The 27,311-nt window shown below is 44.0% G+C and overlaps 1 protein-coding gene across 2 annotated transcripts in view; it reads right to left on the bottom strand.

Moving 5' to 3' along the window:
- Positions 1 to 27,311, bottom strand: part of myom1b (myomesin 1b) — a 129,725-nt gene that overhangs the window by 56,959 nt on the left and 45,455 nt on the right. For both annotated transcript variants that reach the window (XM_078216063.1, XM_078216064.1), the window contains 8 exons: positions 25,691 to 25,855; positions 21,356 to 21,517; positions 16,329 to 16,470; positions 13,508 to 13,707; positions 8,410 to 8,466; positions 7,050 to 7,174; positions 5,723 to 5,906; positions 4,011 to 4,185 (listed from right to left, as the gene is read on the bottom strand). In XM_078216063.1, coding sequence (XP_078072189.1) covers positions 4,011 to 4,185; positions 5,723 to 5,906; positions 7,050 to 7,174; positions 8,410 to 8,466; positions 13,508 to 13,707; positions 16,329 to 16,470; positions 21,356 to 21,517; positions 25,691 to 25,855 — 1,210 coding nt within the window. The remainder of the gene's footprint in view (positions 1 to 4,010; positions 4,186 to 5,722; positions 5,907 to 7,049; positions 7,175 to 8,409; positions 8,467 to 13,507; positions 13,708 to 16,328; positions 16,471 to 21,355; positions 21,518 to 25,690; positions 25,856 to 27,311) is intronic.

Below are 27,311 nucleotides of genomic sequence, written 5' to 3'. Positions count from 1 at the left end.
GGATTTTTGCCCAGTATCCAGGAGATTAATCTTCTATTGCTGGAGACTCGATAATTGGGTAAGGTTGCCAACCTCGCATGTTGATACTTTTGTATGAAATTAATTTGTCTTTAGCAAAGCCATTAACCAACCTAAAATAATGGACCAAAATTCCTGGGTTGGAACAGGTTGGCAAAGTTGACTGGGTGAGGCATGGGATTTTGCGTGGAATCTAGATCGAGCAGATTTCGAATCTGTCTGTGCTGCAGCCAAAATGGAGGGGTGGGGATGGGGGGAGGGGCGGGGGGGGGGGGGGACAGTTGAAAGGGGCCATGATTTTATTCATAAACTAAAAGAAAAATCCATCCCTTGAAGGTTTACATAGAAATCAAAAGTGAGGTGGAATACTTTCTGTTCAAATTATTCCACCACCATTTTTTTTAAAAAAAGGTATGAAATGAAAAAATTCAAACTTGCTGCCCAAAAAAACACGCACGTTTTATGTTCCCTTTTCCGGGAGCCACTGGTCATGTCACTGATATTGAGGACTTATACACTGGTCTACTCCTTATAATGGAGGTCGCAGCTTTGAAACAATCAGAGACCAATCTCAAACTGTCTGAACCTGCCTGCTGATCCCAATGTGCTTTCAATCTCGACTGACAAGGTGAATGTGTTCCATTTGTTCGATCGCAGCCTGTTGATTTCCTATTACGGTGGCAGAAAGGACATTTGATGAGGACTCGTCTACTGAGGTAGATTGGGCTGAGGTTAGAAACAGGAAAGGAGAGGTCACCCTGTTGGGGGTTTTTTATAGACCTCCGAAAAGTTCCAGAGATGTAGAGGAAAAGATTGCAAAGATGATTCTGGATCGGAGCGAAAGTAACAGGGTAGTTGTTCTGGGGGACTTTAACTTTACAAATATTGACTGGAAAAGCTATAGTTCGAGTACTTTGGAGGGGTCAGTTTTTGTCCAATGTGTGCAGGAAGGCTTCCTGACACAGTATGTAGATAGACCAAAAAGAGGCGAGGCCACATTGAATTTGGTACTGGGTAATGAACCAGGCCAGGTGTTAGATTTGGAGGTAGGTGAGCACTTTGGTGACAGTGACCACAATTCGATTATGTTTACCTTAGCAATGGAAAGGGATAGGTATATACCAAAGGGCAAGAGTTATAGCTGGGGGAAAGGAAATTATGATGCGATTAGGTGAGATTTAGCTGGCATAGGTTGGGGAAGGAAACTGCAGGGGATAGGCACAATTGTAATGTGGAACTTGTTCAAGAAACAGCTACTACGCGTCCTTGATAAATATGTACCTGTCAGGCAGTGAGGAAGCAGACGTGTGAGGGAACAGTGGTTTACTAAGGAGGTTGAATCTCTTGTGAAGAGGAAGAAGGAGACTTATGTTAAGTTGAGACGTGAAGGCTCAGTTAGGGCACTTGAGAGTTACAAGTTAGCCACGAAGGACCTAAAGAAAGAGTTAAGAAGAGCCAGGAGGGGACATGAGAAGACTTTGGCAGGTAGGATCAAGGAAAACCCTAAAGCTTTCTATAGGAATGTCAGGAGTAAAAGAATGACTAGAGTAGGATTAGGGCCAGTCAAGGACAGGAGTGGGAAGTTGTGTGTGGAGTCTGAAGAGATAGGAGAGGCATTAAATGAATATTTTTTGTCGGTATTCACACAGAAGAGGGACAGTGTTGTTGAGGGGAGTACTGAGATGCAGGCTGTTGGACTGGATGGGATTGAGGTTCATAAGGAGGAGGTGTTAGCAATTCTGGAAAGGGTAAAAATAGATATGTCCCCTGGGCCGGATGGGATTTATCCTAGGATTCTCTGGGAGGCTAGAGAGGAGATTGCAGAGCCTTTGACTTTGATCTTTGTGTCGTCATTGTCTACAGGAATGGTGCCAGAAGACTGGAGGATAGCAAATGTTGTCCCCTTGTTCAAGAAGGGGAGAAGGGACAACCCTGGTAATTATAGACCAGTGAGCCTTACTTCTGTTGTGCGCAAAGTTTTGGAAAGGATTATAAGAGATAGGATTTATAATCACCTAGAAAGGAATAATTTGATTAGGGATAACCTTATTGAGTTCTTTGAGAAGGTGACCAAAGTGGTGGATGATGGTAAAGCGGTTGATGTGGTGTATATGGATTTCAGCAAAGTGTTTGATAAGGTTTGGTAAGCTTTTGCAAAAAATACGGACACATGCGATTGAAGGTGATTTAGTGGTTTGGATCAGGAATTGGCGAGTTGTAAGAAAACAGAGGGTGGTGGTTGATGGGAAATATTCATCCTGGAGTTCAGTTACTAGTGGTGTACCGCAAGGATCTGTTTTGGGGCCACTGCTGTTTGTCATTTTTATTAATGACCTGGATGAGGGCGTAGAAAGATGGATTAGTAAATTTGCGGATGACACTAAAGTCGGTGGAGTTGTAGACAGGGCGGAGGGAAGTGGCAGGTTACAGAGGGACATAGATAAGCTGCAGAGCTGGGCTGAGAGGTGGCAAATGGAGTTTAATGTGGAAAAGTGTGAGGTGATTCACGTTGGAAGGAGTAACAGGCATACAGATTACTGGGCTAATGGTAAGATACTTGGTAGTGTGGATGAACAGAAGGATCTGGGTGTCCATGTGCATAGATCCCTGAAAGTTGGCACCCAGGTTGATAGGGTTGTTAAGAAGGCGTACGGTGTGTTAGCTTTTATTGGTAGAGGGATTGAGTTTCGGAGCCAGGAGATCATGCTGCAACTGTACAAAACTCTGGTGCAGCCGCACTTGGAGTATTGTGTATAGTTCTGGTCGCCGCATTATAGGAAAGATGTGGAAGTGTTGGAAAGGGTGCAGAGGAGATTTACCAGGATGTTGCCTGGTATGGTGGGAAGATCGTATGAGGAAAGGCTGAGGGATTTGAGGTTGTTTTCGTTAGAGAGAAGAAGTTTCAGAGGTGGCTTGATAGAGGCATACAAGATGATCAGAGGATTAGATAGGGTGGATAGTGAGAGCCTTTTTCCTCGGATGGTGATGGCTAACATGAAGGGACATAGCTTTAAATTGAGGGGTGAGAGATATAGGACAGATGTTAAAGGTAGGTTCTTTACTCAGAGAGTATTAAGAGCGTGGAATGCCCTGCCTGCAGCAGTAGTGGACTCGTCAACATTAAGAGCATTCAAATGGTCATTGGATAAACATATGGATGATATTGGAATAGTATCGATTAGAGGGGCTTTAGATTGGTTTCACTGATTGGCACAAAATCGAGGGCCGAAGGGCCTGTACTGCGCTGTAATGTTCTATGTTCTATTCTTTCAAAATGTAGGAATATTAAATGAAATATGAGAAAAATATCAAACAAATAGACTGCATTATGAGGAACCAGTCATGAAGACAAATAGAATGGGTTTGGTGTAATCATAGGCATTTTCTCAGTGTCTAGCATGGGTATGTGCTATACAGAAGAGCAGTAGCTGAAACAATAAAAATATGGAAAACCAGAAGGTTTTCCTACCTCACTCCTCTCTTTAATTCACACACAAGCATCTATTAGACATAAATTACATCAGCATCTCTAGGCAAGACCATCAAAACATCTTTTTTCCTTTCTTGGGATGTGGGCGCCACTGGCTGGGCCAGCATTTATTGCCCTTCATTTCAGAGGGTGTTTGAGAGTCCACTCCATTACTGTGGATGTACAGGTACATATAGATCAGACCAGGTAAGAATGGTAGATTTCTTGAAACAACATTAGTGAGCCAGAGGTTTTTTTTTTGACAATTGACCATGGCTTCATGGTCATTTATAATTCCAGATTTTTATTGAATTCAAACTTCATCATCTGCTGTGCTGAGATTTGAACCCTGGTCTCCAGAGAATTACCCTGGGTCTATGCAGTGAAAATAACACTACGCCACCTCCTCCCCATTAATGTTTACTGACAAATTATGAATCAAACACTCTTTTCACTCATTCTCCCTCTACCTCATTCATTTTGATCTGTTTGTGTTAGACTCTCTGATAGCCTTCATCACTACCTTTTCCCTTTCACTGGCTTGTTGTTGCATGGTTCCCATTTTCCAGATCCATCAATGCTTGCTTCAATGTAGTATCCTACCAACTCTTTCGCATCTTTTGACTCTTCCCAAGTGACAACCATAGAAGTGTCTGTGTTCCTTGAAGGAATAACATGCTGCGGAGGTTTTGGAATATCTGAAAGAAGAAAGACAAAAAGATTTAGAAAGTACGAAAACGAATGTGACTGTTTCAATCGTACAGCACGGTGGCACAATGGTTAACACTGCTGCCTCATAGTACCGGGGACCCGGGTTCAATTCCGGCCTTGGGAGACTGTCTATGTGAAGTTTGCATATTCTCCCCGTGTCTGGGTGGGTTTCCTCCAGGTGCTCCGGTTTCCTCCCACAGTCGAAAGATGTACAGGTTAGGTGGATTGGCCGTGCTAAATTGCCCCTTAGTATCAGGGAGATTAGCAGGGTAAATATGTGGGGTTGCGGGGATAGGGCCTGGGTGGGATTGTTGGCTTGATGGGCCAAATGGCCTGCTTCTATACTGTAGGGATTTTATGATTCCATGACTCATCTCAGAGGCCTTGTAGGCTGTATAATTGAATGTTGACTAAAGATAATTGCCAACTGTATTTTTTTGCATTTAGTAGAAAAGGAATTCTCTGGAACAGAGTACTTTTTAAAGCTTCATCCTTCAGAATTTGAGGGGCATGTCCAGTCTCATTATTCTGTTTTTGAGGAGGTAGTGCCACATGGAAAAGCATGTGCAATCGCAGTAAAGAGAAGAACAAACAAGATTTAGGCCGTGATTCTCCCACCCTGCTGCGCTAATTTTTCAGCAGAGCAGGCCGGGAGAATCGCACGTCAGTTGATTCACGGGGAAATCGGCTGGGAGGCGGGGTCAGCATTTAAATAGTATTTTGCATACTATTTAAATGCTATTAGCGGGCCTGGACTGAATTCTGCCTGGGAGAGGGGATCTGCCTGTGGGGGTCTGGGGAGGATTGGCAATTTGGGTGAGGAGTGGAGCTGGATATTGGGTCGGTCTGGGACAGGAGGGGCTCGAGACTGGCCAGGGAATGGTGGGGGGGCCATGATCGGGCACCTCCCCCCCCGCCCCCCCCCCCCCCCCCCCCCGGTCGGGCAGAATATACAAACTCCACGCAGACAGTCTCCCAAGGCCGGAATTGAACCCGGGTCCCTGGCACTGTGAACACCGTGCTGTGCCACCAAAACAGTCACGTTTATTTCAGTGGGGGAGTTGGGGGGGGGCAGCACTGCGGGGTTCCCGGGCTGGCCAGTGACTGAGCTGGCCAGCAATTGGAAGGCTGACAGTTTGGGGCCACTGCGCATGCGCAGAGGCCCACTGGTTTCAGTCTCCTGGGCAGGAACAGGCCCCGCCCCCGATTACTAATGATATTCATGCTCATGGTCTCTGCATTGCAGAGTGTGGGAGATTCTTGTCTGAACTCCCACTGAAAAAACCAGTGTGAATTACTCCAGTTTTCCCACAAATTCAACACTTAGAATTTTTGGGGGAGAATTCTGTCCTTAGACCGCACACGCGGGCAGATAGAGCATTAATCACGGGAAGCGACAGTTAACAAAGTACAAAGCATTTGATCCAATCCCTACCTGGAATACTGTGTACAGTTCTGACCAGGGAACAACAATGATCGGAAGGTAGCCGGGTGAGTTAAGGTGCATGTATTGTTCACACTTACCAAGTTTGTCTGTTACTTCAGTAAATTCTGTTGCCTCAGAAGGCTCACCAATGCCAGCAGAGTTTGCGGAGCGGACACGGAAACGGTATGATTTACCCTCAGCCAGATCAAACAGTGCGAACCGTGGAGACTTCACAGGGATTTCTGGGTTAACCCTCTGCCAGTCCTCGGTGCCTGCAACACACTAACGCAAGCAAGGGCAAACAAGCTTAGAAATTCAGGAGTAAGAAAGACAAATTCAGAATACTTAAAACAGCTACCAGTTGGGAAGCAGAGTACTTTCAATGGAACCAGTTGCTCACTTGGAGCTGGATTTTCCCTGTGAGCATCGCCACAGGTGAATCTGCTGGGGTCGGACTAATTTACTTGTGACTGGGGAAATTCCTAGAAGTATTTGCATTGTCACTGGGTTTCCTCCTTTGGGTGGCCCCATCAGGAAAATTGTTTGTAGAAAGATGAAAGGACTGAAGAGTCGAATATTAGGGGGAGGCACGGTGGCATAGTGGGTTAGCACTGCTGCCTTACAGCGCCAGGGATCCAGGTTCAATTCCCAGCTTGGGTCACTGTCTGTGTGGAGTGTGCACATTCTCCCCGTGTCTGCATGGGTTTCCTCCGGATGCTCCGGTTTCCTCCCACATTCTGAAAGACGTGCTGGTTAGGTGCTTTGAGCCGAACAAGCGCCAGATTATAGCGACTAGGGGAATTTCACAGTAATTTCCTTGCAGTGTTAATGTGAGCATTACTTGTGACTAATAAATAAACATTTTACTTTAAGAATGTTATGTCACATTGATGTTGTCAGGCACAGTGACACAATGATATCTGATGCAACACTTAGCATCATGTCATTTATCTGTAAATAATTATGAGTAATTGCCAATATTTCAGAGATGCCCTTTGATGCTGAATCAAAGCTGTAGTAATGCATCCAAATTGGAATGTTACGTATTTGTCCATAATTCATTTTATCAGTCTAAAAAGGGGGTTGAAAATTGGCTTGGTATGGATAATACAGCACTCTCTTCACATCAATACTCTTTATAAAAGCAATTTTAGAAAAGGTGGCAATTCATTTCATCAAATACACTGAGAAAATAGTGATGTGTATCTACACAGTCACATTTAAATTTTGCATCAGTAAAATTTGACTCAATTTTTCTTAAATAGCTTAATTCCTGTGTTTTAAAAAACCATAGCCAAAGGAATTTCATGCAAATGTAATTTGATGATCATTGGCTAATATTCCACATCACAATTTTACCCGTGCATGTTTAAACAGGTTTGGGAAGGGTGTTACTTTTTTGCACATGCATCTTGAGGTATTTACCTTTTCTACATAATACATGATTCCTTCGTGGCCACGTTGACCAGGGGGTTTCCAGCTGAGGACAACATAACTCTTGGTGGCTTCAGTCACAGTAAGTTCTCTAGGTTGTCCAGGCACCACACCCTCTGTTGGGACAGGAATGAGACAACAACCCTTTACTTTGGAGGTGAAAAATTGTCCAGAGATTTCCCCTCCTGATCAGTGTGCAGAGAAAGGCTCTGATGCTGCTAGGCTCAAAATACATACAGATACTCTGATTTGATTTTAATTATTATTGACACATGTATTAGTATGCAGTGAAAAGTATTGTTTCTTGCGTGCTATACAAAGCATACCATACATAGGGAAGGAAAGGAGAGAGTGCAGAATGTAGTGTTACAGTCATAGCTAGGGTATAGAGAAAGATCAACTTAATGTGAGGTAGGTTCATTCAAAAGTGTTCCAAAACATTTAGGTCTAAATGTTCATACTCAGGTTCTGTGGAGGTTTGGCACATGGGACTTCTATCCACACCTTGCCTGCATATCCCTGACTCTGAACAATTTCCTGAACTCAAGTGTACTTACATATGAAAGGCAGATGTTAGACCCATTTATAGTGCAACTGGGATACGCCAGGTTGGGATGAAGTGGGGATTGGGGGCAGGTGTGGGGAGGGCTGGTGGAGGTGGGGGGATGGGGGCTGGATGGGAGAGAGTTTGAAAATTGGAATGGTCATGGAAGGAAGATCTTATGAGCTTCATTAAGTTTTTGCAATTACTGCGAAGATAATTGGTTGAGTGCAACCAACTGAACTTGTCAAAATGGGCCTGCCTTCAAATTTTAAAAGTCTCCTATACTCTTCCTCAGCATTGCCAGTTGCAGGAATGTCCCTTTAGGCCCAACAAAAACTACAGTGGTACTGTTGGCCTTTGGCACCTACTCTTATTGTCACAACCTTCCCCAGGATTTACTTTGATAACAGCCAACTTTGCCCCAGCCAGAACTAAACAAGCTTCATGGTGGGGGGGGGGGGGGGGGGGGGGGGGGGGTAGGAGGAGGAGGAGGAGGAGGGGGATGGGGGAGGGGCCACTTGGTGCCCATTTGGCATCTACAGCTTTTTGGTTCTAGCTAAATGAGGCTTGAACTTCAAAATAGTTCTGGTTTCCTTGTCACTGGAATGGGCACTGACTGGCTCCATGAGTCACCTACCCAAAGTTAAAATTTCCATCAGTTATGACAGATAATACCCATTCTCAAAAGTTTAATAAACGCTGTTGAGAGAAAGAAAATGGAAAATACAGGTTATGGGGAATAAATGTTTTGATTGATCCCACATTGTTACAGGTCTAATCTTACAGATTAGAAAAAGGCATATTTACCTGCTGGTTCTTCTTCCGTTACAATAATCTGTCCTGTCCATGGGGCTAATGGAAGTCCTGAAATTAAATAACACAAAAAGATAAAACAGTGTTTTGAACAAATCTTAGGAAGAACTTTCAAAGCCTTTATATTGTGCAGGAAAAGAGTTAAACAAACTCAGAAAAATGTGCATACATATAGCATTACTTATAGGCTGAGATTCTCCAGTCCCGCTGCAGTGAATGGGGATTTGGCTGAGCGCCAAATTCTCCTTTCTCACTGGCAGCGGTGGCAGGGCACATGACATCCCAGCATTTTGGCCCATGATCTTTTTAAAATATATAACCATGGGTGAAATCTTGCCAAAAAATGGCAAAGTGTTGGTTCCAGCGTGAACACGGAGTGATTCCCACTGATGGCTTTCTGGCCAAATCTTCTGTCTTTTTACAAATACATTTTCTGCCCATGAGAATCACGCTGCTCCAGTGGCAAGTTCCCTCTGATTTGCCCAACCTGCAACAACTTAACTGCTGCAAGCACTGGGGAGCTCCATATAAACAGCTCCCCAGCATTTGTTCCACTGCAGAGGATAGCAGGCAAGAAGGCAGCACCGTGCTTTTCGGGAGCAGGGCGGGGGGGTCTCACCCGAATACTGGATGGAGTACAGCAGAGGCAGAACACACTCCATCCCTGCTCCAGGAGATGGCCTTTCAGCAGAGTCATCACCTCCACCTGGGATGCAGTGGCAGCCCTGGCCGGTGCAAGTGCACTACAGAAGAGGGTAAGGCAGCAATGTCGGAAGAAGGTGAATGATTTCTTCGCCCAGCCAGGGTAAGCGAACCACCCTGTCTCCGACTGGACCCCTTGCATACCCCTTGCACCCCCAACCCTTTCTCTCACTCAGCCACCTTGACCTTTGACAATACCAGGCACCACGTTCCCCCCCTCTCTCCCACAATCACCATGTTTCCCCAGTAACTGCTATGCTCCTCACTAACACTCCAGCTCCCACCCATTTTGAGCTAATATGTAGGTGAAGGCAACAAGTAGGCAGGAAGACATCTTAATTCAAGACAGATACGAATATAGGATTTAGGAAGAATGTGTGCAGTTGACTGATGCCTTTGTGAGACCGCACATAGATTTGTTTGGCCTGCTCATCCCCCTACTAAACGCAGCTGTAGATCTCTCATAACGGGTTTGCAATCAACATGCACGGGACCTCATTGAAGGATCAGGTTTTAGTGCATGAGATGTGGGAGAGTAGAATGGGCCTGTGTGCTATTCATCTGAAGCGTTAGAAGCCCCAATAGGTCCCTGCAGGGTCCAGACAGGAAAGATGCTAACCTTGGCTCAGATATATTCAAGAGGTCGCTAGATGTAGCATGTGGGGCAAATGGGATCAAAGGTTATGGGGAGAAAGCAGGATTAAGCTATTGAGTTGGATGATGAGCCATGATCTTGATGAATGGTGGAGCAGGCTCGAAGGGTCAAATGGCCTCCTCCTGCTCCTATCTTCTATGTTTCTATGTATCCACAATGATGGATCAGTCTTGAACTAATGCTAAGGAGTCCCTGTGATCAAAGGGTCCAGAGTGGTTGCAACTCAGCAACCTGTAGTGTAGGTGAGGCACTCTCTGAGAGTGGACTGCAAAGAAACCTTGAAACTTCTCATCATGATGAAATTGTCCAGGGATATCTGTTTAATGTGGAAAAGCGATGATCAGGGCAGGAACACGATTTTTTCTGATCAATCTGTCTGGTGGAGTGATGCCGAGAGGCTAAATGGTGTTCTCATTCTGCTCCTCCCTGTGGACCCCTATTTCTGGCTCCAGCTGAAAGAGCTCTCTGCAAGGTCTGCCCCACACTGGGAACAGGTGTGAGGATGGACATGAGTGTATCCCTGCTCTGATCAAATTAGATAGTGCTTCCAAGTTGTCAGGCTCCCAGGCTTTGTGAGGTCACGGATAAAATCGCAATTCCACTTACAGGTGCCTGAGGTCGTAAGAGAACGGAGTGCTGTGCAGATTTTAATGCGAGCATTTGGCACATGCAAACCACCAGAAGAGCAGACAGTGCAATTTAATTCAGCTGTCATAAATAGAGGTATATTCAAACAAAGTATATTGTTTCCAAACAAAAAGAAACTGGAGCCTTCCAGTCAGTGGAGGATAGCAAACTATAACGTTAAAGAATGTGTCAGCAGTCTACACTGCCTGGAATCTGGTAGCTATCATATTGACACGGGCCTGTTGCCCTGATAAGAGCTCTGCACAAGACTCTTTGCCACATGTATGCAGTTCATTGTGCCTTGCACTTGTGGTAAACCCGAGGTTGCTGAAAATCCTAGTGGTCTTACAGCCTGGCTATTCAGAACCAGGTGAACCTGGACAAGGTATCTGTCACCTTCCAGGTGCATTTGTGTGTTGCTGACTGGGAGGTGCCAAACAGGTTCCCAGTGGAGGCCGGAAGGAGCAACTGGCAAAGGAATTTAAGGTGGTAACGACCTTCACTGCTACAAGAATGAGATTTCCCCCAGTCCTTATAGACATAGAATCCGCAGCCCAACCCTTCCAGGTACAGGATCTCCTGGAGGAGCAGAGATGAGTGTTATTCCCATTCAGACCTGACTATGCATGGAGATATTGCCTTCTAATCAAGGTGATGACAACCATGTGCGAGAAGCCATCCTCTAACACTATTCAGCTTGCCTCCGCTACCCTCGAGACTCCATCGAGAAACCATTGCCTTGGCAGCATAGAAAAATGAACCACATGAGCCCTTGTCAGACATGATCAATCCCCAGAGGATGGAGATTTGGAGTCAGGAGTTTGCTGCTCAGAGGTATCCACCTCCCTCCCTCCCTTCATTGCTGCCTCTGGCTGCAGCCAATGGTCAATGGCACAGAATGAACAGCAGCTCCGCACATCACTGAGATCTCAAGGTTGTGAGACCCATCCGTCAGGAACAAACTTTGCGGGAACTCACAAAGGCTCCTTGGGCAGCACCTTTCAAATCCATGACCACAACCATCTAGAATGGCAAGGGTAGCAGATACATGGGAACACCATCACCTGGACGCTAGCCTCCAAATCACACACCATTCTGACTTGGAAATATTTCGCTGCTCCTTGGGTCAAAATCATGGAACTCCCTCCCGAACAGCACTGTGGGCGTACCTACACCACATGGAGTGCTGTGGTTCAAGGAGACAGCAATAAATGCTGGCCTACCCAACGAAGCCCATATCCTTTGAATGAATTTTTTAAAACCTGCTGCAGCGCAGGCTTCACCATAAAGAGGCGAACATTACTGAGCAGTGTTGACATCCAGTTGCCTCATGATTATTATGGTGTCTTTATAGTTGACCAATTGTGCTGGTCTTTGACACCAACCACCCAAAAAGATACTCCCCCCTATTTCGAGATCTCACAGTTTTTACATCGCTGCATAGTTGTTACTTGAAAAGTGGTGCGTGTTTGTTTTCAGACTCACTCCACTACCATCTACCCTTCCCCTGTCACCCATCAACTTCCCCTCATCACCCTTGATCCACCCAATCTCACCACTTCTCTCTCCTCTGTCACCCGTGAACCTCCCCCCGTTACCCTGGACCCTATCATGATCCACCACCACAACCCTTCCCTTCCCTTAGAGCGAATGCCTGTTACTGTATCCATGCCCACCCTGACCCCTCCCAATATCTGAGCCACCTGTGCAGTCTGCTCCCATTACCTCCCCCCCACCACCCCCGACCCCCCGCCACTTCTCGCCTGCCCTCCCATCCTGTCCATCTAATTTGGACGAGCAATTTAATTCTGGTGTGCTAGTCTTTCAATCAGCATGTATGATATGCTAATGTATGCAAAAGGGCTTCTGGACATTGTTTGCCAGGAAGCTCAGCCCACCTTCAGTCCACCGTTAAAGTCCCAAGAACAGAATTCCAAAGGTTCATTCTGACGTTGGCAAACTGATTTTTGGCCTCAGGCTAAGTGAAGTTCCCCAGCCTGCCAAGCTTCCTGCTGTTGGCAGGGACTGAAAGATTCTGCCCACTGACAGAAATGCAGTGGCTGGAGTGTAAATAAACTTTCAGAAACCCTTTGACAAAGTTACACACTGATTGGAGAAAGTTAAAGGGGAGGACTTAGCAGAACAGAAGGAAATTGGATTAAAACAGTTCAGAAGAGAATAAATAAAGAGCAGAAGTTTAGAGTGGCTTATTTGAACTTCCTTGACTGGCTTTAATGGGGAGGCAATGGCTTCAAAACGGGGCCAGTATACTTGTGATGTGCATTGGCCCCTGGATTCTGTTTCAGGAAGAGCAGGTCAGAGCATTCACTTCCTCTCCCATAGAGATGGGAATGAGCCTGACTCAATGAAATTCATCCTTACTCACATTACTGTGAAGAAAATGGGCCTGACCCATTGCACCTTCTTCCAGAGAGAATAAAATCAACCTTGGCCAAAGTACCTAACCCTTCCTTGTATCTTGACTGCGCTGTGCAGCTTAAGATGGATCAACTAGCACTGATAGGCACAATATTTGCGTACGTTTGAGATTTAAGATAAGGAACCAGGTATAGTTCCAACACTGCTCTGGACCAGAGACCAGGTCCACATGAATTCTTCATCCTCTTTGCTTTCCATCTATCTCGAAGGAGATCCTACCTTCGGCTGATTCACCTGATTTGGGAACTCATTCCCAATGGTAGTTCAAATCTTTGAATGGGATTTTATGGCCTCACTCGTGCCAAAACCATAAAATCCTGCCCGAGATCAATGGTCCTTCCCATGCTCCACCCCTCGCCCACTCCAATTCTCGAGGCGGGCAGTTCGGTAAAATTCCGGCCTGTGTCTCACCTTTTCAATAGCACCAGGTCTTGGTGCTCTAATGTACTTTGCTCCCATAAACACAAAGGATTGCCACAGCTTTGGTGTGTTTTAGTTTCTCTTTCTATCACATTGCATGCAGCACAAATTTATTCTGAGTAGCAAACGTCGAATTTACTATTTGGCCTGTTGTCCTTCATACTAAGAGTGTAGCCAAACATGAACTCTTAAAGAAGATATCAAAGGAGTCACTCTTTCTCAGAGTGAGTAGTCAAAAAAAAGACATACCTTTCAGCCTCGCTTTATCAGAGGGATCCAAGGCTGCAACAGGTTCAGATATACGGGATGGCCTGCTAATTCCAACGTGATTGACAGCACGCACACGGAAGATGTAAGAACGACCTTCTACCAACCCGGTGACAGGGAAGCGGGCAAACTTCACTGGGGTGTCATTGCACTGAACCCAGTGACCGGTTCGTACTTCACATCTGTAGACAAAGGAATTGAGTTGTTTGTTAGAGCAAACAGGAAATCTAGTCAATTACCATTCTGAAACTCATTCTGCCATCACTACTATACAAAAACATCACAGATTATATGTAAGGGCATTTATTTACTGTTTAAACACTTTCTTTAGTGCTACTTGCACATTTTCTCCTATTTATTCTTCTCTCCTGAAGGTTATGGATAAAAAGTATACAGCTCCTTGGTTACCTCAAACAGATGCACATTTTCATGTGGAAGCTCAGATGGAAAAGGATCATTCTGGAAGGTTCCGCTGTTGGGCAAAGTTTAGTTAGCACCAGCAAGCGTAGAAAATTCAGACTGTAGTAACAGCCCTATCACTGATGGCACATTATAACAAGGATGGAGGTGAGGGAGTATTATTAGGCAGCTCGTCTAAGATGCACAAGTCTGATTTTCTACTCACCACAAGCGCACACTCAAAAATTGATACTTTGGAAATATTTTTAAAATCACTTCAAGTTCCTACTGTTACTCCTGCAGGTGATGCTATGATAAGTATTATCCATGGTGCCTTTATGGTGAAAGTCTATAATCCTTTGGCTGCATAATCCAGCCATCGCTTCCAGTGAGTTGCTAATATGTTCTCTGAAATTATTTTTATTGCCATTTTTTTCTTATTAAAATTCTAAATTTTGTTTTATCATTTGTAGAACTCACATACCCAAAGCAGCCTGGAGCCATGAGTGACTCTTTTATCTGCTACATCACCAGGATACTGCCTACCTCCCACCCAAAAGGAAAGTACAGTAAGACAAAGAGCAACAGGATATGACAGAAAAAAAGCAAAGAGCTAAAGGGAGGGAAGAAGAAGAGATATTATCAATGACTTAGATGAGTGTACTGAGTGTAACACATTCAATGATGCTGAAGATGTAAGTTGCAAGGATGAACCAAAGAGGTTGCAAAGAAATATAGACAGGTTAAATGAATGGGCAGGAATATAAGGTGGGAAAGTGTGAAGTTCTCCACTTTGGAGGAAAAAATTGGAAAAGCAGAATATTTTTCAATAGTGAGAGACTGCAAATGTTGGCATTCAGAGGGACCTGGATGTCCTTGCAAATTAATCACAGGACACGAACATACAAGTATAGCAAGTAATTAGGAAAATAAATTATTTCAATTTTTTAAAATTTTGATTTGATTTATTATTGTCACATGTATAATTATACAATGAAAAGTATTGTTTCTTGCATGCCTACACAAAACATACTGTTCATAGTGAAAGAAAGGAGAGAGTGCAGAATGTAGTGTTACAGTCATAGCTAGGGTGTAGGGGAAGATCAACTTAGTGCGAGGTAGGTCCATTCAAAAGTCTGATGGCAGCAGGGAAGAAGCTGTAATGAAATGGTATGTTTGCCTTTGTTATTAACAGATTGGAGGATAAGAATAAAGAAGTCTTTCTACAATTGTATAAGGCCTTGATGAGACCACACCTATGGAAATATGTACAGCTTTGATCTCCTTTCCTAAAGAAGGATACACAAGCCTTAGAGTGAGTGCAACAAAGGTTCACTAGATTGATTCCTGTGAAGAGGGGATTGTTCTCTGAGGCGAGATTAGGTAGACAAAGCCTTTGTTACCTGGAATTTAGAAGAATAAGAGGCATAAAACCTTTAACATTCTTAAGAGTTTCGATGGGGTAGATGCTGGGAGGATGTTTCCCTGGCTGAGGAGTCCAGAATGGGGTGACCATTTAGGATTGAGCTGAAGAGAAATTTTTTGACTCAAACAGTTGTGGATCTTTTTAATTCTCGACCCCAGAGAACAGTGGATGCTCAGTCAGTCAAAATTCAACTTGGTGATCAATAGATTTTTTGGGTACTGAGGAAATTAAGGGATTTGGAGATAGTGCGGAAAAGTGGGATTGAAGGAACAGATTGTCTTGATTGTATTGAATAGCAGAACAGGCTACAAGGGCCAAGTGACCTATGCCTGCTTTTACTTTTTACAGTCTTGATGAGAACAGAGAAATAGAAGAAAAAGAGGTAAGACAAAGAGAGAAATAGCCCCACAGAGACAATAAAGACAGGTTACAGAGTGCAATATCCTCCAACTGACCATGAGCAGTAGCATGAGAGATCAACAAGAATACTATAAATATAAATTTAAATGTTTACAGAGTTTCTCTGTTCATTCTTAGGGCAGATGACTTCATGCATCACTGCACAGTATTACACTTAATACCTTTCATGTCGTGCGATCAGCTGCCTGAGTACTGTCACTGTGTATGAGACCTTCTGAATAGAATGAAAATGCGGGTGTTTGCCCACCAAATCAATCTGAAGATATTGCCAGACAAACTGGGGACTTGAATATCAAACACACTCCTAACACTCTCCCGGAGCCCGCCATTATTCAAATGTAAGGAAAGAGCGTTTGATTAGGGTTGTGGAAGAACGACAGCACCCAGGGAAATGTACTCTGACACGAATCCAAACTTTTAGGAGAGGAGGGAAGAAACAAAAAAAAATGTAACAGGATCCACTTTTTCAGAATTCCTGTTTATTCAATCAGAACCCAAAGTATCCAGAAATGAATATCGTGAGAAATATCCCAGCCATCAATTTCTTTTATCACTCACCTGTCAACAAAGTAACCAACGATGGAGCTACCACCATCCACTGCCGGCTGCTTCCAGCTTACAATCACATAATCCTTATTGGCATCCAAGCAATAGACATCTAAAGGAGCTGCCGGGGCACCTGCAACTTCTGCATCAGCATCTGTAAACGAGGCGCAAACTCATTGATTACAATGGCTACATTATAGTTTCTCTCATTCCTGGGAAATGCAGCAGCAATATAGAATTATAGAATCCCTACAGTGCAGCAGAAGGCCATTCGGCCCATCGAGCCTGCACTGACAACACTCCCGCCCTGGCCCTAACCCCATAACCCCACATATTTACTCTGCTAATCCCCCTGACACTAAGGAGCAATTTAGCATGGTTATCAGGGGCGGCACAGTGGTTAGCACTGCTGCCTCACAGCGCCCAGGGCCCCGGTTCGGTTCCCGGTTTAGGTCACTGTTTGTGTGGATTTTACATGTTCTCCTTGTGTCTACGCGGGTGCTCCGGTTTCCTCCCACAATCCAAAGATGAGCAGGTTGGGTGAATTGGCCATGCTAAATTCTCCCTCAGTGTACCCGAACAGGCACTGGAGTGTGGCGGCTAGGGGATTTTCACAGTAACTTCATTGCAGTGTTGAAACTAATAAATAAACTTTAACTTTAATCAACCTAACTGCACATTTTTGGAGTGTTGGAGGAAACCGGAGCACCCGGAGGAAACCCACGCAGACACAGGGGGAATGTGCAAACTCCACACAGACAGCGACCCAAGCCAGGAATCGAACCCGGGTCCCTGGCGCTGTGAGGCAGCAGTACTAACCACTGTGCCACTGTGCCGGTGTCAGCACCTTGGTCACTGATAACTGAAAAGCAGGATATGGTGCATTCTACTCACCCTGAGGCAGACTCACAGCTGGCATGTCATCATCCAAGGAGATGATGACCAGCTCACAAGGGAAAATTTCTTCACACAGAGGGATGTGAATCTTTGGAATTCTCTACCCCAGAGGGCTGTGGAAGCTCAGTCATTGAGTATGTTTAAGGCAGCGATTGACAGATTTCTACATACTCATGACATAAAGCGATATAGAGAATGTGTGGGGAAAAGGCATTGAAGTGATGATCAGCTGTGATCGTGTTGAATGACAGACCAGGCTCAATGGGCTGAATGGCCAACTCCTGCTCCTATGCTCCAGTGTTCCTCTCTGACAGTATCCAAGTCATTTCTCTCACAAAGACCAAGTATCTACAGGCAAACTGTGCTCTCTTGTGCTTTTACAGCTCAATGTAGCCAATATAGCAGATACCCAAAGCCTGCTCAGTCATTAAATGCACACTTACTATGGCACAGCTCCCTATCATTAGAAAATAACAACTAGGAGCAGGAGTAGGCCATCTGGCCCCTCGAGCCTGCTCCGCCATTCAATAAGATCATGGCTGATCTTTTCGTGGACTCAGCTCCATTTACCCACCCGCTCACCATAACCTTAATTCCTTTACTGTTCAAAACTTTATCTATCCTTGCCTTAAAAACATTCAATGAGGTAGCCTCAGCTGCTTCACTGGGCAGGGAATTCCACAGATTCACAACCCTTTGGGTGAAGAAGTTCCCCCTCAACTCAGTCCTAAATCTGCTCCCCCTTATTTTGAGGCTGTACCCCCTAGTTCTAGTTTCACCCGCCAGTGGAAACAACCACCCTGCTTCTATCTTATCTATTCCCTTCATAATCTTATATGTTTATATCAGATCCCTCCCTTTCTTCTAAATTCCAATGAATCTAATCCCAGTCTACTCAGTCTCTCCTCGTAAGCCAACCCTCTCAACTCCGGAATCAACCTCGTGAATCTCCTCTGCACCCTCTCCAGTGCCAGTATATCCTTCCTCAAGTAAGGAGACCAAAACTGTTCACAATACTCCAGGTGTGGCCTCACCAGCACCTTAAACAGCTGCAACATAACCTCCCTGTTTTTAAACTCCATCCCTCTAGCAATGAAGGACAAAATTCCATTTGCGTTCTTCTTAATTACCTGTTGCTCCTGTAATCCAATGTTTTGCGATTCATGCACAAGGCCACCCAGGTCCCTCTGCACAGCAACATGCTGCAATTTTTTATCATTTAAATAATAGTCCATTTTGCTGTTATTCCTACCAAAATAGATGAACTCACATTTACCAACATTGTATTCCATCTGCCAGACCCTTGCCCACTCACTTAAACTATCTATATCCCTCTGCAAATTTTCAGTGTTCTCTGCACACTTTGCTCTACCACTCATCTCAGTGTCATCTGCGAACTTTGACACACTACACTTGGTCCCCAACTCCAAATCATCTATGTAAATTGTAAACAACTGCAGTCCCAAATCTGATCCCTGAAACACACAAGTCACTGATCGCCAACCAGAAAAACACCCATTTACCCCCACTCTTTGCTAACCAATCCTCTATCCATGCTAAAACATTATCTGTAACGCCATGCACCTTTATCTTATGCAGCAGCCTTTTGTGCGGCACCTTGTCGAATGCCTTCTGGATGTCCAGGTACACCGCATCCACCGGTTCCCCTTGTCTACCACGCTCATAATGTCCTCAAAGAATTCCAGGAAACGAGTTAAACATGACCTGCCTTTCATGAACCCATGTTGCGTCTTCCTAATGGGATCATTTCTATCCAGATGTCTCTCTATTTCTTCCTTGATGATAGATTCAAGCATTTTCCCCACTACACAAGTTAGCTAACTGGCCTATAGTTACCCACCTTTTGTCTACCTCCTTTTTTAAACAGTGGCATCAGATTTGCTGTTTTCCAATCTGCTGGAACCGCCCCAGAGTCCAATGAACATTGGTAAATTACCTCGAGCACATTTGCTATTTCCTCCAGCAGAGTCATAGAGGTTTACAGCATGGAAACAGGTCCTTCGGCCCAACTTGTCCATGCCGCCTTTTTTTTAAACCCCTAAACTAATCCCAATTGCCCACATTTGGCCCATATCCCTCTATACCCATCTTACCCATGTAACTGTCTAAATGCTTTTTAAAAGACAAAATTGTACCCACCTCCAGTACTACCTCTGGCAGCTTGTTCCACTCACCACCCTCTGTGTGAAAAAATTGCCCCTCTGGACACTTTTGTATCTCTTCCCTCTCACCTTAAACCTAAGCCCTCTAATTTTAGACTCCCCTACCTTTGGGAAAAGATATTGACTATCTAGCTGATCAGTGCCCCTCATTATTTTATAGACCTTTATAAGATCTTTTTTAGTACCCTGGGATGCATTCCATCAGGGCCAGGAGACTTGTCTATCTTTAGCTTCATTAACTTGCCCAACACTACCTCTTTAGTGATAATGATCATTTCTAGGTCCTCACCTGCCATAGCCTCCTTGTCATCAATGTTTGGCATGTTATTTGTTTTCCACTGTGAAGACCGACACAAAATACCTGTTCAATGCCTCAGCCATTTCCTCATTTCCCATTATTAAATCCCCCTTCTCATCCTCTAAAGGACCAATGTTTACCTTAGCCACTCTTTTTCGTTCTATATATTTGGAGAAACTTTTGCTATCTGTGTTTATATTCAGGGATCAGAGCTGGGCCCACTGTTATTTGTCATTTATATTAATGATTTAGATGAGAATATAGGGGGTATGGTTAGTAAGTTTGCAGATGACTCCAAGATTGGTGGCATAGTGGACAGTGAAGAAAGTTATCTCCAATTGCAATGGGATCTTGGTCAATTGGGCCAGTAGGCTGACAAATAGCAGATGGAGTTTAATTTAGACAAATGCAAGGTGATGCATTTTGGTAGATTGAACCAGGGAAGGACTTACTCAATTAATGGTAGGGCGTTGGGGAGAGTTACAGAACAAAGAGACCTAGGGGTACATGTTCATAGCTCCTTGAAAGTGGAGTCACAGGTGGACAGAGTGGTGAAGAAGGCATTCAGCATGCTTGGTTTCATCGGTCAGAACATTGAATACAGGAGTTGGGACGTTTTGTTGAAGTTGTACAAGACATTGGTAAGGGCCACTTGGAATACTGTGTGCAATTCTGGTCACCCTATTATAGAAAGGATATTATTAAACTAGAAAGAGTGCAGAAAAGATTTACTAGGATGCTACCGGGACTTGATGGATTGAGTTATAAGGAGAGGCTGAATAAACTGTGATTTTTTTCTCTGGAGCGTAGGAGGCTGAGGGGTGACCTTATAGAGGTCTATAAAATAATGAGGGGCATAGACAAGGTAGATAGTCAATATCTTTTCCCAAAGGTAGGGGAGTCTAAAACTATGGAAAGAGATACAAAAGTGTCCAGAGGGGGAATTCTTTCACACAGAGGGTGGTGAGTGCCTGGAACAAGCTGCCAGAGGTAGTAGTAGAGGCGGGTACAATTTTATCTTTTAAAAAGCATTTAGATAGTTACATGGGTACAATGGGCATAGAGGGATATGGGCCAAATGCGGGCAATTGGGATTAGTTTAGTGGTTTTAAAAAAAAGGGCGGCATGGACAAGTTGGGCCGAAGGGCCTGTTTCCATGCTGTAAACCTCTATGACTCTAAGCTAGTTTACTCTCGTAATCTATCTTACTTTCCTTTATAGTTTTTTCGTGGCTTTCTGTTGACTTTAAAGATTTCCCAATCCTCTAATTTCCCACTAATCTTTTCCACTTTGTATGCATTTTCTTTCAATTTGATACCCTCCTTTATTTCCTTTGATATCCATGGCTAATTATCCCTTTTCCTACAGTCCTTCCTTATCACCTTTACTATCAGACGAGAAAGACCCTCACTACAATCACTACTCTGTGCTGAGTTTGTTGGTTGCTATCTTGGTGGTAGCACAATTGCTACAATTGTTCTCAGTGCCTCTAGTTGCGGGATGTGGTTGTGGGGCAGTAAACAGCTTATTATTTACTGATTTCTTAGTGCACAATGTGGTGCTGAGTGAGAACAAAATTGGGCTGAATTTGATCAGTCGCACAATGGGAAGGCAAGGCACTCTCATGACATGTGGGCTGTTATGTTTATTTGCAATCATACCTCTGACAAACACATATCCACTATGCTGTTCATAGCCAGACTTTGTCAGTACACGCATGATGTACAATCCTTCGTCCTCTTTGTTTAGGTGAGTGAAAGTCAGTGTGGCACTTTCACCACTCCAGTGCATCTGAACCCATTCGGATGGCTTTAACTGAACACCTGACAATGAAAATAGAGAAGAGTAGGAATGTCAGAATGGAGCAGGTATGGAGGTTAATGCAGGAGATTATAATTCGCGGTGTTCCAAGAACGGAATTTCCCATCCAAGCTCAATGGAACTTTAAATGGTCTGCCAAATGTTCTGTTTCACTCGCGACGATTCCTGTGGTGGGTGCAACGCAAGAATTTCAACCTAGATGTTTGAAATTTATTGTCTTTACATATACACTTGACATTCTTTCCACATGCTAAGTTTTTGCTGCAAGCTATAACTGCTAAATGTGAAATCATAAATACACAAGATTAACAACAATGAAAGCAATAAACTCCTTGAGAAGTTAGGCAGTGTTGTAAGCAGCCTAGAAGGAAGTGTAAAATTATAAAAAGATTATTTCAACATCCTGGGGGGTTACCATTCACCAGAAACTGAACTGGACTAGCTGTATGAATACTGTGGCTACCAGAGCAGGTAAAAGGATAGGAATTCTGCAGCGAGTAACTGCGAGTCCCCAAAGTCAGTCCACCATCTACTAGGCACAAGTCAGGAGTGTAATGGAATATTCTCCACTTGCCTTGATGCTCAAACAACATTCAAGAAACTAAACACCATCCAGGGCAAAACAGCCCACTTGATTGATACCCTTTCCACAAACATTCACGTCCTCCACCATGATGCACAGTGGTAGCTGTTTGTACCATCTACAAGATGAACTGCAGGAACTCACCAAGGTTCCTTAGGCAGCACCTTCCAAACCCACAACCACTACCATCTAGAAGGACAAGAGCAGCAGATACCTGGGAACACCACCACCTGGAGGTTTTCCTTCCAAGTCACTCTCCATCCTGACTTGGAAATATATCGGTGTTCCTTCATTGTCAGTTGGACAAATCCTGGAATTCCCTCCCTAACAGCACTGTGGGTGTACCTACAACTCAGGGACTGCAGCAGTTCAAGACTGCAGATCAGGACAACCTTCTTGAGGGCAAATAGGGATGGGCAATAAATGCTGGCCTAGCCAACAACGCCCACATCCCGTAAATGAATTTTAAAAAATAGATTCAGAGAATGGGCAAAACTATGGCATTGTCGGCAAATGTGAGGCCATCCATTTTGGACATAAAAAGGATAGAACAGGGCACTTTCTAAATGTGAAAAGCCAGAAACAGTGAAGATCCAAATGATATGGAGGGCCAGTAACACTGATAATTAAAATGCCGTGAACAGGTACAGAAAATAATTCAAAAAGACTAACGGAAAATTAACCTTTGGCGCGATCTTACCAAAAACATTCTGAGTGCCAAATGAATGGAACAGGAAAGAATTGCATCACTTTTTTGGACAACTTAGAAATTGAATCTTACCTCACTTTGAGGAAAAAATTGAAGTAAGATCTGTTTCCAGCCTGCAGGGATGGGGACGGGGCCTAAGCTCGCCTGGAAGTTTGCAGCAGAGGGTGCCATTGTGCATGCGCAGACCAGGGAGATCTGTCAGTCACCTTCCCCCAGCTACCATTGGCCTTTGCAGCCAATTGCCTCCCCGCTGCTATTTCTGCTGCCCACGGCCAATTCCCCCCCACCCCCCACACAGACCGTCCGATCGTCCAGCCTCCCTCACCCCCGATCCCAGTTGCAGAGTGTGCAGTGTCCTGCACCTGCATCTGCCTTAGGCCCCACTCCCTCTGCCCTTGACCTCCCAGGGGTGCCTCAATGGCCTCCGGTCCCCACTGGCGAGGCCTTCATGACAGATCTCCGTGAATGGGGACCATACGTGATCCTCGCCAGTGAGGATCTTCACTGGCAAGGCTGTAAAGGCAAGTGAGCCCAGATGATTAAATAGAACTTAAATATTACAATTAGTTCTGTGCCTGATCTCGCCAGATATCAGGTGCTGGCAAAATTGCGAGAAGCGAGAAATCGGGCATGAACCCGATTTTCCGATTCTCTCACAATCATACTGGCTCGCACCACCCATCGACCGATGGGGTGAGAGGGTAAGATCGCTTCTTTATATCTGGGAGACGTGAATACAAGGAGGTCAAAGTCATACTTGAGCTATACAAAGCCATGGTTACCACACGTGGGTCACTGAGTAGTTCTGAGCACTACATCTTAGAAAGGAAATATTAGCCTTGAAGGAATTGCAGCCTAGATTTATCATAATGACACCTGGACTTTGAAGGTTAACTTACAAGGAGTGATTATTTTCTGGAGTTTAGAAGGTCAAGGAGTATCTTATTTGAAGTTTTCAAGATATGAAGGGAAATTGATAGCGTAGAGGGAAACTATTTCCACTGGTTGGCGAGTTTAGGACAAGGGAGCATGTAAATATAAATCCATATCTTTCAGGATTGAAAGTAGGAAACACTTCCACCACCCACTCTATGTAAAAATTTGGAACTCTCTTCTGTAAATGGCAATTATTTTTTGAGTTTTCTATTTTCCTTGTCTACATTACCAAACCTGTCAAAATCCTGTATACATTTATCAAACTTTCCCTCAATTTCCTTTGCTCCAAGGAGAGTAGCCCCAGCCTCTCCAACCTAACTTTGTAACTAAAATCCCTCATCCCTGGAACCATGCTCATTTTTGCACCATCTCCAGGACCCTCACAGCTTTCGTAAAATGTGGTGACCAGAAATACTCCAGTTGGGGCCTAACCAAAACTTTATCAAGATTCAGCATAGCCTCCCTGCTTTCATAATCAATGGGTGGGATTTTCCAGCTGCGCTCACCCCGAAACTGGAAAATCTCGGTAGAGGTCTTTATAAAAAGATTATTTCAACATCCTGGGGGTTACCATTCACTAGAAACTGAACTGGACTAGCTGTATGAATACTGTGGCTACCAGAGCAGGTAAAAGGATAGAAATTCTGCAGTGAGTAACTCACCTCCTGAGTCCCCAAAGTCTGTCCACCATCTACTAGGCACAAGTCAGGAGTGTAATGGAATACTCTCCACTTGCCTGGATGAGTGATGCTCAAACAACATTCAACAAAATAAACACCATCCAGGGCAAAACAGCCCACTTGATTGATACCCTTTCCACAAACATTCACGCCCTCCACCATGGTCCACCCCTCGCCTGCTACTATTCCTCTGGTGGGTGGAACGGGGGAATTCACTCCAATGTCTACTTATGAAGTCCAGGATTCGACATACTTTGCTAACCGCGCTCTCAATATGTCCTGCCGCATTCAAAGATTGATGTACATGTACAACCAGGTCCTTCTACCCCTGCACTCTCTTTAGAACGATACCATTCAGTCTTTATTGCCTCTCCCTAACCCTTCTGTCAGAATACATTCGCTCACATTTCTCTATATTAAATCCCATCTGCCATTCACCTACACATTCTGCCAGCCTATACCATATTACAGTCAATTCATCTTTTTGCCTCTCCTCCGAGTTTTGTATCATTGGCAAATTTTGGAATTCTACTCTGTATTCCAAGATTTAAGTCATTTATATATAGCAAGAGAAGCAGTGGTCTTCGCACAGACCCACGGAGAACACCACTGTCTACAATCCTTCAATCTGAAAAGTTAATGGTGGCAGCTGCCTTTCAAAGCTGGAGGGTCATTTACTCCCCCAGCAGATTGAAAGAGTAGGGGGATGTTCTTACAGGTAAGAGGGTGCTTCAAAATGGAGGCCCCTCTCTCCAACCTTTTCAACATTTAAATTACAGAAGGTTTTTACAGGCAGTCTACCAGGACACCCCTTGTCATAATGGCTTCCAGCTGCTGTTAGGCCCATGCTGGAAGAGATGGCCCAGCCTGGAATAATGGACTCTCGCTGCCTCGGGGCAGTCACACTGACCTCCTCATGAACCTGGAGGCTGACTGAAAAATCCCAGTTTGCATCCTCCAATTGGCCTTAATTGGGGTTTAATGAGTTTGGTGAGCTTCCCATTGCTTACAATCCAGCAGCCTCCTGTCCTGCCTCCAGAAAAATGCTCCAGCATTAGGATAGAGGCAGGGAACTTGTATGCCGGCTGAAGATGCTATTTCTTACACCTATCTGGGTGTGAACCGCATGAACAATAGCGATATTCTATGCTGTGAGGAAGGAGAGGAGATAACTAAAGATCTTTTTAAAGTGGTTTGATCTTTGGTTTCTTGCTAACTGCAATTTCATGCTAGGTCCCTCTCCCACATTCACACAGGCAACACTTACCATCGTGCCACCACTGAATCTCTGGCTGAAATCGCTTTAGGCTGGGATGAACGACCACAGTGCAGCCCAAACTCAAGGTGTCGCCTTCCTTACCAAATGACACTTCAAACTTTTCAACGATGTGCACATCAAACTTCATATGAGGATCACCAGGGAAATAGTCATCTGTTCGACAAAGAAGTTGAATTAGTTTCTTTTAACACTTCTCTTTCACCGTTGTGTTTTGTTTTATTTCATTTTCTTTCAATTTTCCCTTTCCCATTCTCGTAAGTAATTCTTGACAGAGGCCCTTGCGAGCAATTATTTGGAATTGGGATATTCTGCAAAGAGTTTGTGAGTCGTACTCTCCAGGTATTATTATCAACCCCCATGGAAGGTTTACAATTAGGTACAGGGTTGCCAGATCTGTCCAATAGGAGATAGGGTTTCCTCTTTATTTTCTATTTACTAAGTCTTTGCCAGCTACTTCAGTAAGTTTAGCAAGGCTGAGGTTAGAACCAGTTATATCAGTGTGATGTGGGTACATATCTCAAAACAGTCAACCAAACCACTAGTGATATTAGTACCAAAGCAGGCTGATGGCCTATTTATTACATGGAATAAAGTGTTCATCAGCAGATTGTGCCCAGATTTTTTGGAAATGTTTATATTTATGACATTTTTCTACTTTAGATATTTTAATTAAATATAAATGTCTCATGGCGATGCCTCAACTTTATGGAATAGAAAAGACACCCATATGATCGCAGTTGCCAATACACATTTTTCAACAGTAAATTCAGATATAATAAAACACCATTAGACTTCAAAACTAAATGAAACTATGTTTATAATGATACTGCTTTCTTTATGTTAAAATTCCAGGTCTAAATGCACAGAAAGGTGCAAAATAAAAACAAAGGCTAGAATTGAGAACAAGTTTGATCCGCATCTGGAAGGTTTATATTTTACATCTGTTCATTGTTCAGAGTTTGCAGAGTTAGGCTAGAGAAACACTTTTGGTTAGACTACAGGGATGTCAAGGCATTCTCAAAACCAAAGGGTGTGGGGAATAATCAGTGGTCACCAAGAATTCAAATCTGTCCTAGTCCATTGACTTGCATGCCAAAATTTTATTGGCACCCCCTCCCCAAAATTGGGGCAGATGAGGCTCGCAGAACGGCATCCTCCATTGGTCTCGGACGGGATCTTACGAACCTCGGGCGGGCGAGGCGGTAAAATTCCGGCAGCTGTGTCCATTTCAAGTTCATTCATTCTAGGGAAGCCAACTACATTTTAATCTGTAAGTCTCTTCAAAATGCTGATCAGCCAGTTATACTTTTCTAGCATAGTTTTTTTTTACTCCAGATGTACTACATACATTTTTTTTCACTTTTTTTTAATGGTAACTGTGCCTCAGTATTGCTGATTCAGCTTGACCAGAACGTTTTCAAACCTGGATAATGTTGAAGTTGAATTTTTTAAGGGTTATTTTTAATTAAATTATTTTTTAATTGAATAAGGTTCACAATGTCGACTAATGATTTAACATTCTACAGCGTACGATTCTTTGTCTTTATGTCTTCAACTAATTTGAATGATATTTTTGTGGTACTCTGCATATTGCACCCTCTTTAATCTA

The sequence above is a fragment of the Mustelus asterias genome, chromosome 7 (assembly GCF_964213995.1).
Source record: "Mustelus asterias chromosome 7, sMusAst1.hap1.1, whole genome shotgun sequence".
NCBI classification, from domain to species: Eukaryota; Metazoa; Chordata; class Chondrichthyes; order Carcharhiniformes; family Triakidae; genus Mustelus; species Mustelus asterias.
This window is presented reverse-complemented; position numbering and strand designations above follow the sequence as displayed.